The 11,931-nt window shown below is 36.4% G+C and overlaps 2 protein-coding genes across 2 annotated transcripts; one reads left to right on the forward strand and one right to left on the reverse strand.

The window, feature by feature from the left end:
- Window positions 1–1,031: 1,031 nt before the first annotated feature.
- LOC146365747 (adhesion G-protein coupled receptor F3-like) lies at window positions 1,032–7,576 on the forward strand. Its single transcript, XM_084914183.1, has 12 exons — window positions 1,032–1,079; window positions 1,182–1,311; window positions 1,952–2,056; window positions 2,415–2,672; window positions 2,842–2,907; window positions 4,474–4,582; window positions 4,792–4,867; window positions 5,105–5,290; window positions 5,617–6,936; window positions 7,028–7,069; window positions 7,347–7,382; window positions 7,463–7,576. Exons 1-12 carry the CDS (start codon window positions 1,032–1,034, stop codon window positions 7,520–7,522), a joined length of 2,436 nt encoding a protein of 811 aa, XP_084770309.1. The 3' UTR covers window positions 7,523–7,576.
- Window positions 7,310–10,567, reverse strand: ankrd66 (ankyrin repeat domain 66). The gene is made up of 3 exons (XM_084915815.1): window positions 10,404–10,567; window positions 8,086–8,314; window positions 7,310–7,975 (listed from the first exon to the last, which is right to left on the reverse strand). Exons 1-3 carry the CDS (start codon window positions 10,540–10,542, stop codon window positions 7,828–7,830), a joined length of 516 nt encoding a protein of 171 aa, XP_084771941.1. The 5' UTR covers window positions 10,543–10,567; the 3' UTR covers window positions 7,310–7,827.
- Between the last annotated feature and the right edge of the window lie 1,364 nt (window positions 10,568–11,931).

The following is an 11,931-nucleotide window of genomic DNA, read 5'->3' on the forward strand; positions in this document are numbered from 1 at the left end:
GCTGTTCCGCATCACCTTTTTTGTTTTTGTGGTCTACATGTTTGCAGTGTGTGAAAGATTTGGACATTGGACAGGCCAGTTTAGGAGCCATACTGTACACGACCACATAAAATATGGTCTGACATGGTCTTGCTGTAATGATTCTTTGCTGTAATGAGTCTTTCAGAAGTGTTCTTGAGCCCAAGCAGTGATTTCCATACATAGTATTATATCACATCTCTTTTTAAATTGGATTGCACAGTGATGAAGTGGTTAGCTCTGTTAATTCAAAGCATGAAGGTCCTGGGTTTTAAGTCACCAGCCTGTTGGAGCTTTCTGCCTGGAGTTTGCGTGAGTTCCCCGTGATGCCGTGAGTTGCCACAGGGTACGCCACACCCTACATTCAAAAGACAGCCAAGTTAGGTTAACATACTCTAAACTGGAGGGAGGTGTGAATGTGGGCATGAATAGTTCCTCTGTGTGATAGCCTGGCAGGATGGATGGAACGGTTTGTAATTCCAGGCTCAACAGTAATGGCCGTTCTATATTAGAGTTCAGCTTTGTCTCTTGTGTGTGGATTTGTTTTTACAATTTCATTTCTATCATACAACATAGAATCTACATTTCTTTTTCATTCTTAGAGTATTTTGTAGCTTTCTGCGGATATATTTTTCTCCCCAAAAAAGGAGTTTATGTTGTACTACTATATTTAGTCAAATGATTACCAATCATTGCACCGCCTTTTTACACATCATCCATTTTTTGGGAACTTACTCGCTTACAGAGCTAGTGCTGTAATACAAGCTAGACACACACTTTATCAGATACACCTGCACAGTTTAACTGTTCTTTCGAGATAAGCGGATTTCTTTGTACTGCATCATATTCAAATGTGTTTTTTTCCTCTCTCATGTGTGCAAAAAAAAGATAAAGCGACAGAAAATCCTTTTCATACATCACCTTCATTTGTTTTGAAGCGGAACATTTTAATTATAGCATGCTGTGTACTCCATATGCTTTTAAAAAATATCATTTATTTTTCCCAAAACAGGATGTGGACCTTTTTATTTCTTTACATCTTGGGCATAAACTTCTGTCAGGTTTGTTGATTACACACAATTACACATTTTGATCTTAAAGTTCAACTGTATCATGAAATAAAAAAAAAAGAAGAAAAAAATGGAATCACTTTTCTTTCACAGGCTGATAACTCAACACAAATGCTTTATGCCAAACTGATAATAGACAAAAGTGCAATTGCAAATATCACGAGCATACTGAAGAATTTTACGTGTAACAATACAGTTGTTGAAGCACCTGTAATGACAACAGGTAAACTAATTTCCAATCTTCCACATCATGCTGTGATTTATGAAGAAAATACTTATATAACCTCTAACTCTAACCCTGAATAACTCTTGTCCTCATAAGTGTGCACAAATGGTACCGGCAGCAAAGAATGTGAATGCAAACTGCACCACAGATGGAACGATACTTTCTGTCAGTCTAATCCAAAATGTTGTGGCAATGCAGCATGCACTGAAGTAATTCAGTAAAGATTGGCCAAAGTCTGTCCGCCTCACTTAATATGGAGACTTCAGGTAATGTAATCTTACTGCAGAGGGGTGCATTGTATACTGTATGCAAGAAATTCTTTCCAACATGTGAGTTTAAAAATTCTGTAAATTCTGTTCTCTTCTTAGTTCTCCATGATCATCATTTTCTGTCCACCAAAAAAAACAAAAAAACAAAGTGAAATCAGCTTTGTTATGGATGCAATCATTACTCTGATGAAGATAAAATGAAAGTCATAGATCCCCAAACTTTATGCATCTAGTTTTAGTTTATAATAATTTTAAGATTTATTCTGTTGCTCCAAAACAGTACCTTCAATCTGTGGTGTTCACAGCACTGGATAGGTTTTTAAGTTTCAGGGACTGAAATTTCATTATTATAATTTTTTCCTCCACAGGTCTTGTCAACTTAAAGATGCCACCAATGCCTGTGCCTTATGGTGCCACCAACCAAGTGATCAGATGCACAACCAAAGAGGACCTGAAAATTTACCCACAATGGAGTATAATAAATAGCAAAGGGCAATATGACATAACTACTGGAACAGTTTCAACAGTTCATACATCATCACGAACTAACAGTACAGTCAACCTCAGTAACATCACAGAACTCTGGAATGGTATGTATGAATGTTCCATTATATTATTATTGGTACTGTTAATAATTAAAGATGATACAATGATGGCAAAACAGAAGAAATTCACTTTTAAGACATATGTGAAAGCCCCCCCCCCCCCCCCCCCCCCCCCAACCACCCCTCTATGGACCAGAAACAAACAGAATGAAAAGAATCCAGAATTGAACATCAACCTAAATCACAAAATCTGCTGGCTTTAACCCCACTTGTGTTTGTTTCTTAGGACAGTTCTCATGTATCTACCACCAAACGGGTAATTGCACCACATCAGGCTGTACAGTCAACATGTTACACAAAGCCAGTGCTCAACTGGATGTAGCACTATTACCAAACATTGACGTCTTCACGGAGCCATCATTTCCACGCTGTAAAACCGAAAATGATATTCTCCAAGCAAAAGCCAAATGTGAGATAAACAATAGTACTGAACCTTATAATGTCACATGGGATGGAGGTCTCAAAGGCCAATTAGAAACTCAGAGTAAGTAATTTATTTGGTCTTATTTAATTTCAATTAAAAATATTTATTGTGCAAAATTGTTCTGAAAATACATGACATGAATATTCAATTCTTGCAGGCGGCAACATACTAGTTTATACAACTAGTAAAATAATCATCTGTGCTCATAACACAAGTGTATATACACCAGTGTGTACATTTACCAACAGACTTGGGAATGTAAGAAAGGCTACAGTGCGCTTCAATATCATTTCCGGTATGTCTTTGTATTTTGTAATGGGAATTATTGAATGCATAATTACCTACAAATGATCCCACAATGAAGTAAAAAAAAAAAAACTAAGTAACTATAAAACTTTCAACAAACAAATGAATCTAATTTCATTCATTTGTGCCAGTTCACAACAACAGTTTCTGATATTTTAACATAAACTGCCTGAAACATTTTTAAATGATTACTTACCTTAAAGACAACAGTCAAATGAATCATTTTAAATGCCCCCAAATGATTCCTAATTCATTTCAAGAAAAATAAAAGATATACAAGTTTAAAAAGAAGTCACATAAGTATCTCTAAGACACACATATGTTATTATGGGTTTTTGTTTATATTTGTATTTTTTTTTAATCCCGTTTTAATACTTTGCAGGTCTAAAAGTTTGGTAAATAGAACCTCAGATAAACTACAACACATGGAATATCACACTGTGTCATTATTTATTTTTTTAAAAACTAAGCAAAACTGCAAAAGCAGTGTGTGAAAAGCTAAGTACACCCTTCCTGCTAATCAAATACACTTGATTAACAGGCTGTCAGTAAGTGTGTGCGCCTCAGTAAAAGCAGATGTTTTGTCACTTTGCTGGTCTGGAGAATTCAGTAATGTGTTAATGCAAAAAAGAAAAAGAAAAGACATCAACAACTGTTACTCCCCATCTTGGGCTGGGTGATAAGGCCATTTCCAAACAATTTGAAGTCTATCATTGCAAAATATTCGAAGTTGGAAATATTAAAAACAGCTGTCAATCTTCCCAGGAAGGCACATTCTTGCAAAGTCAATCTTAGACTCTATGAGCCTCAGTTAGCATGTTAAATGTTGAAGTTAATCAGAATACAATTGGAAAAAGAAGAACAAGTATGGCTTGTTTTGTAAAGGCTGTCAGGAGTGATCTTCGTCTCTAAAAAATGAACATGGCAGCACAGCTTAGGTTTGAAAAACTGCAACTGAACAAACTACAAGACTTCAGGAACAATGTCCTTTGAAAGGTCAAGACCAGAGGGGAGAAGTTCTGGCAAAAAACAAACACAGCATATCATCACAAACAGCTCATGCCAACTGTCAGCACAATGAAGGGTTGATGTCCAGGTCCTGTGATGGGACAGGACCCGGGCACCTTTCAGTCACTGAGTCAACCATGAACTAATCTGTACTGTATAAGTTTCTAGAGTTGCATGTGAGGCCATTTGTTTATCTGAGGTTGTGATTATATAATTTCAGAACTTTCTATAGTCCAGTCAAGTTTTTTAAATTACATCCTGATATATAAAACCTTGCAATTGAAAGAGGGTGCACGATATTAGTGTATAATAATATAGTAATTGTGACATACTGAATTATACTACATTGTAAAATACATTTGGGTAAAATCTGGCAAGGATTGTGCAGTCATGACTAAATTCTGGAAATACTTATTACTTCATTGAAGGATCAAATATTTATATATTTGTATGCTTTACAGGAAATATTTTTTGTGACACAAATTCAGTTTTAACAGTTTTAGGATATTGTCTTTGTAACTATATGAAATTTTCTTCCCTAAAACAGTAAATGATAAGTACTGTCCAGCTGAAGGTGACTGGGAAGACACAAAAGCTGATTTTACTGCAGTTTTAAAATGTAAAAACTCTGCTGGGCAAAGAACAAGGAAATGCGAGTAAGAATATAACCAATCATGTGTAGTATGTAATAATGTAAATAATAATAATAATAAATTATTTTTATTTATTTATTTGGATTAAAACTTCTGTTTCTTTTACTGTCCAAAAACTATAATTGTTTGCATTTTGATTAAGAAAATTATTTAAGCAGTATATATATTAGAATTTATGTGTAACATTTAATTTTTTTAATTAATATTTTCAGCTTGAAGGGGATATGGAGAAAGGAAGAATCAAGATGTGTGAACTTCAACCTCGACAATATACTGCAAAATGCAATGGTAAGCCTAAATTTTATAACTGAGGTTATCATCTTATCACTTTTTATTTTTTTATTTTGTTTTTTACACATGAAAGGAAAGTAATCGTATTAATATGAAGCAACAAATTATCCAACTGTTTTGCTATTTGTACAGGACAGGAAAATGGAAAGTACTCTAGTGTTTTTGTTAAAGTCGCTGCCACAGTTACATCTGACACAGTTAAGCTTGCCTAATACATATGTGCTCTTGTTACAGATTTCTGGCACTGGACTTGGGGCATTAGATAAAAATGCAGAGTCAATATTTTTTAATCTTACCAATGCCACTCAAAATCCACCGACTATTAACACATTTCCCAATTTGAATGCATCAGTTCAAGTGATCAGCACCATGTCTATCATTCTGACAAACCATGGTGTAAATGACACAACCACAAGTAACGTAAGCACCAAAGAATATCTTTGTTATTACTATTTAAAAACATTTAAAACATTAAGATCAATAAGTATAAATACTTGTATTTAAAGTTACAATCCTTAAGAGTTACAATGAAACAAATCTCCAGTATTGGTCAATGTATTTATTGCTATTTACATACATTAGTAGTAGAGTCTCACTATTTAACTTTTACACCAAGTTCATTGCTAATTTAAACCATATACCATAAAACAGCTGCTGACGAGTGACAACTAACTCATTTTTTATGATTAATCTTTAATGGAAACACCACAGCTATATGAGCTGCAAACCTTTGTCTTTCTTTTCAGAATTTCCTGGCCTCATCTAGTAATCTGCTGGATGGGTCTCTTGGAAACTCGTGGAATAATCCGAATCCTGAAAGCAACAAGAGCCTGGCTGAGAAATATCTGAAGTCAGTTGAGAATTTAATTGTGATATCAAACATAAGTAATGATTCAAATCTAACTAACTTGCATGTACAGACATGCAGCGAAGATGAATGCACCAATACGGTGTTCAATGCCACAGTCACTGTTAAAAGCTCAGGAAATGGCATCGTAAAAACAGCTGGATTCAAATACCTGCAGGACTATTTGCCCAATACAACACATACATTTAACATCAACAGCATTGTTGTGTCAACAACCACTCAACGGGGAGAAAAAAACCTTCAGATTACACTAAAGTTCCCATTGCTCACAACAAGGCCTCGCCATGTTGAACTGCAATGTGTCTCATGGAACTACAACCAGAGCAAATGGACAGATGAAGGATGTACATGGGGGGGCGCTTCTAAACCTGACGAGTGCACTTGCAATCATCTGACTTCATTTGCCATTCTGATGTCTCGGTATCCCATTGAAATCCCTTACATGACCGAGATAACGTACGCTGGACTTTCTGCATCAGTGGTGTCACTCGTTATCAGCCTCCTGATAGAACTGATCGTCTGGAGCAAAGTAGTCAAGACAAATACTCTACATTTGCGCCACACCGCCCACGTGAACATTTCTCTTTGTTTGCTGGTGGCAGATTGCTGTTTTCTGGCATCTTCTAAACCAGAGAGCATTTCAGAAATCTGGTGTAGAATTGCAGCTCTTTTGAAGCATTTCTGCTACCTGGCCATGTTCTTTTGGATGTTGAGCCTGAGCACCATGCTCCTTCATCAGGCAGTTTTCCTGTTTCACAAAGTGGGCAAGAAAACCTATCTGAGGTTCTCGTTGATCCTGGGCTACGTTTGTCCTTTTCTCATTGTTTTCATCACATTTCTCACCAACAACGCCGGCGCTCAAGGCGCGTATTTCAGTTTGGAAACATGTTGGCTGGTTTATTCTGGAATTCTAAAAGGAACCATCTATACATTTATTCTCCCAGTTGGTATAATTGTTTTCATCAACTTGTTTGCCATGATAGTGGTAATCATGAAGCTTCTGGACCATAGGAGCAGAGAAAAGTCTCATGAGAAAGAAATACAGGCTGCCAAAACTGTCCTGAGATCAGTTATTCTTCTGACTCCAATCTTTGGTTTGCCATGGATTTTTGGATTTGCAACATTTAGTCTGGACCTCACAGATGGAGCTGTGATTTTAGCTGTGAACTACGCTTTTGTTGTGCTCAATGCATTCCAGGTATGGTCACAATTATTAAACTGATCAGACTCAATATCTGTTCTGCTAAAAGTATTACTTTTTTTTTTAAATGCTTGTTTTTCATTTCTAGGGTTTGTTTATTTTGTTGACCACGTGCCTGGGGGACAGAATGGTAAAGTCATTTACTTCTGGAGATAAGAGGCCTACCTAGTTTTAGTTACATGCTGCTGTATCACTGTGATAACATTTGAATATATTTAAAGTTTGAAGCCAATGGCAGGAACGCATGATCTAAAATCCACAGCTGAATCAATGTCATTATTGTTGTAGTTGTTCTCAGGTTAATTCTGTGTCATTTCAGTTATTTTAATGAAATTATTATCAACAGTCATCAAAAAAATCCTTGGAAATCTTTTCATCAAACTTTGTTTTTATTCTGATTTTGACAGACCCGTGAAGCACTGCTGAATTCTTTCAGGAAAAAAGTAAGTGAACCACAGCTTGTTTGTAAATGACCACAGTGTCTGATAATGAATGATACACATCTGTTTCCTCTGTTCTGCAGGCTCCACCAACCATGAGCGAAAGCTCCACAAAGTTGGAAACAACAACTAAAAAGTCCTAAACAACACCTGCACACATGTATACTCACAAAACACTACATTTAAATACAATATAACAGATTCACGAGCTACATTTACTCTTTGATGTGACTGTTTCTTTGTTGTTTATTCTGGTTTTTTTGCAGTCATACAAGTCAGAAGTTTTAATAATTATTACACTTATCTGTGTTTCTTTGTTCAATATACATATTAATATGAAATGTGATTTAATAATGCTGTACATTGTATGTTTTAAATAGCACTTAGCAGTAAAGAGCTGAAGAAAAACTCTCAGCTGAAAGGATAGAAGAAAACCTGCGTGAGGATTTTATTTCTGTAAATGGGATTTGGGCTCACATCTTGCTTCAGTTTTTAAGTTTTCTTTGTCCCGTTCTGCCCACTCCTCATCTGTGTCATCCACTGAAACCCCTTCTCGCGCTGATAGCTTGCGATAAACCTCGCACTCTTTCTCTGCTCTGTAACACACAAAACAAGACCATATATTAATCATGTACAAGCATTATATTATATATAGTTTATTGTTATTAAAATTACAAGAATTTGAGAACCGGGCTTCATGTCATACTTTTTAAGGAATCTAACACAGTCTTGGTGTCCGTATATCTCGGCTATACGCGCTGGCTTGTCTCCACCGCAGTCCTCCTTATCAATAGGTGCATGGAGTGAGTGCAGCAACCGCAGCACTGCCAGCCGACCAGACTCTGCAGCAAAATGGGCAGGGGTCCACCCATACTCTGTCCTCAGGCACGGTCTGGCTCCATGCTTTATAAGTATCCTCACCATTTCTGTGTGTCCTATGGAAAGATATAATTAGTTTGTGAGCAAGTTAAGAATATTTATTTTGATGAATTAGGGCTATTGGGAAAATTAAACAATATTGTGCAGAGTGTTTTATAAACGTTTTTAGGGACCCTCCTTAAGGTTTTGGCTCACTCATTTCTCTCCCTGTAAAAAAACAGCAGCTGGACCTTTAGCTAGGAGCACGCCTGACACATAAAAAGCCACTCCTTTCATGCGTCTCCTCTCCTGTAGTGCTGATGAAGTACAGATTTTTCTTTAAAAATGTAGGGAGAAAAAGTAAAAAGGTAGTCATAAATACTCAAGTAAAGTGCAGAGAACGGAAAATTCTATTTAAGTACAGTAACGAAGTATATTTACGGCAGTGTGGAGAGTCTCACAATGGCTTCACCCAAAACCTTTGCTAATAATGGCCCACACCCTTTTTCAAGGTGTGAAAAAGGGTGTGGGCCATAGCAGAGGTTTTGGGTGAAACCATTGTGAGACCTTGACTCGCCCTAAATAGCCAGAAAACCTGAAAAGAGACCTCTCAATGTTTGAAATCTTGGGAGATGTTGTCTTTGTCTATTGCGTGTGTGTGAAAAAGCCACCTTTCATCAATAGTGGGTCAATGACCCTCTTAAGGGACAACTCGCACTTGGGACTCTCCACCATTTGGTCTTAGAACTGAACAAGCTTCTCGGATGAGAGGCGAAACATCTTCAAGAAAAGTCCAGTCACGTTTTTTCCTTGATTCCTCTAAAAATGGTCAGGTACAAGGACCGGACTGAAAATGAGTAAAAAAGCAGGCCAAGCATGTCCAAATAATGTTGAAAGACTGGAAAACTATTGCTGAGGTCAAGGTAGTGGTTTCCGTAAAAATTCACGAACAAGTCTGGCACCTTGGAAGCAAAATATAAAGAAATGAGGTGTAGTGCAAGGCTTTTGTACAGTGCTGCACATGCCTAAAAGTACTGCGTTTCTGCAATCTGATTGGCTCATTAGAAATTACAATAAACGAGATGTTGAAAAGGTGTACCTAAAAAACTGGCTATAGTGTGTAATCACAGTTTTAACATACAAGCACAAAAAAGGTGTAAATGCAGTTTCTGAATTTGCCTTTGCCCAACAAGTGCAGGAATGGCTCCTATATGCTCCAGATCAGATGGGTGGTGCAGGACACCCAATATCCAGCCCCATTCAAGAGTAAATTAGAATCAATGAATTCAAAATAATACACTGAACAAAAAAAAAGTTTTTATATAATAAACTGTTCTTAATTGATGCAAAGATAAAACGTAATGCTTAATAATATTGGGATATTATTATGGACATGTTAAATTGTAACATAATGTTTAACAGATAATGGTTATCCTGTTTTTAGATCATACACAACTGTCTTATGCACAGGTTTAAATACTGATGGTAATTTGCAGTGGTTTAGTATTAGTCCTGTTGATTTTTAAAGGATTATTTCATTGTTGCTTCACTATTAACGGAGCATGCAAAAGTGATGGAAAAATCAACATCAGAATTCAACACTGATTCACTTTTAACAGAGGGTGGAAAAAAGAATAAAAAATAATAATAATAATAAAATAATAATAAAAAAAAATAAATGTTCAACATCAATGTTGAACTTTAAAATGTATTTTATCCGACTCTGATATTGTTTCAATATCAATGTAGTTTAAAAAATTTGATGTAATGTCAGATTTCAATGTTGAATCAATAGAATTGAGGAAAGGGCTTTTTTTTGTCAAGCTTTTACAGAAAAATCGTCATCTTTATGGCTATTAAAGGAGAAACTGTTTCCAAAGTATTTTTAATGATTGCTGTCTACTGTATTAAATATTTAGTGAAAAGGCAGCTCTAACAAATATTCATGAATTCCGACTTTGTGCCTAAATCGTTTTTACGCACGGTATAAAGCGCAGTTTAGTGTACTGACACTAACATTTATGTTGCATAAACAGCGTACACGTGGCCTAATCACATTTTTCATTTTCATTTTACAGCGAATGCGAACAGGTAATTTGAGCCCAAGACTTGCGCAGTCACCAGGGGACACGGATACGCCTCATTTTCACGTATTTAACGAACTACCTTTAGCCGCTGCCCAGTGGAGAGGTGTCTTGCTGTACCAGTCGATGTCTTTCTGGTTGGGATTGCACTTATTTTCCCTCAGAAGCTCCTCAACTTGATCACAGTCGCCTGCTGCTGCAGCTTGGTGCAACTCTGACATTTTAACCTAGCAACAGTGGATCCTAGCAACGGATCAACACTAGATGGCTCCTAACCTGAAGGTAAAAACGCGGAAAGGAAACCAGGGCGTGTCTAGATCGTTATCAATAATAATAATATATTAATAATAATATATTATTATTATTCAAAAACAGCAAAGACACGAATTAAGTAAGGTTAGCCTGTCTTAGGAAGTGAAAACTCATTTTATGTGCTATAACAAGTAAATAAAGGTAACACAATCCACATTGTGTCTGTTTTTACTCGTGTGGAAATAAATCAGGCTAACATTTTAAGTGACCTGTGCTTCACAGATATAGCCAGATTCTTAATTAATTGCTTTATTAGTTACAACATTATTTTATTCACATTCATGACTCTATACTGGTTTTCCACATCTGCTGACAAACAATTCCCAGATCTAACAGGCCTACATGAAGCACATTTATTACCCCAGTACATTTTTTCTTGACTTTAGTCATTTTGAACCTGCCACACATGGATCCCTTCCAGAGATGGGCAGTAACGCGTTACTTGTAACTGATTACATACTGATTACTTTTTTCAAGTAACGAGTAAAGTAAGGGATTACTATTGAAAAAACGGTAATTAGATTACCGTTACTTTCCCGTAGGAACGCTGCGTTACTGCATTACTAAAACTGATTTTTTTGCCAGAATGTCTCATGACAGTGACGTTTGTGACAACAGCTGTGTGCAGATCAACAATGGATCATATATGGAGTGCGGGAGAGAGTATGAGCGTGCAGCGTTTAAAGCGTGGAAGTACTGACCTTACTTTGAGTTTGATTCCATAAAAAGTGACAAAAAAATTAGTGTCCATTGTGCATGGGAAGAAAACTTCTTTTTACAGCGAAAAAAAACCCCTAAACTTCCAAGCAAGCACCGGGAGTGCGCTACCACGTAATGGGAAACTCACAGAGAAACTCGCGGATTCTTCAACTGACCGCTGCGGCACACCTGCACCAGGGCAAACCTCCACCTACCCCACTCCTGCTTTACAGGTGAAAATAGAGCAACAGGACCGCTAGTCTTTGATGTTATTTATTTTCTGCTGTGTTTTACTTGCATCTATTTGAAAGAGTGAGTGTAAACACACACACACACACACACAAAAATATGTGCTGGAATGTGCAGAAAATAGGTTTAAATGTTAAACAAATTTCTTCCAGTCAGAGAATGTTGCATATAATTCAATTTTTGCTTGATGCATAAAGTTAAAAGGTTAAAACTAATAAAACAAGTTTTAAAAAGGGACTTTTCCATTTGATTACATTTGTATGATGGATTATGCAGAAAAAGTAGAATTGGGCTGAAAGATCTATCGCTTTATTACCTATTCAGGTTGTAAATCGTGTTTTAAAAAAGTA

This window comes from Perissodus microlepis, chromosome 19 (assembly GCF_051167445.1).
Source record: "Perissodus microlepis isolate ML-2025 ecotype Zambia chromosome 19, ASM5116744v1, whole genome shotgun sequence".
Lineage (NCBI taxonomy): Eukaryota > Metazoa > Chordata > Actinopteri > Cichliformes > Cichlidae > Perissodus > Perissodus microlepis.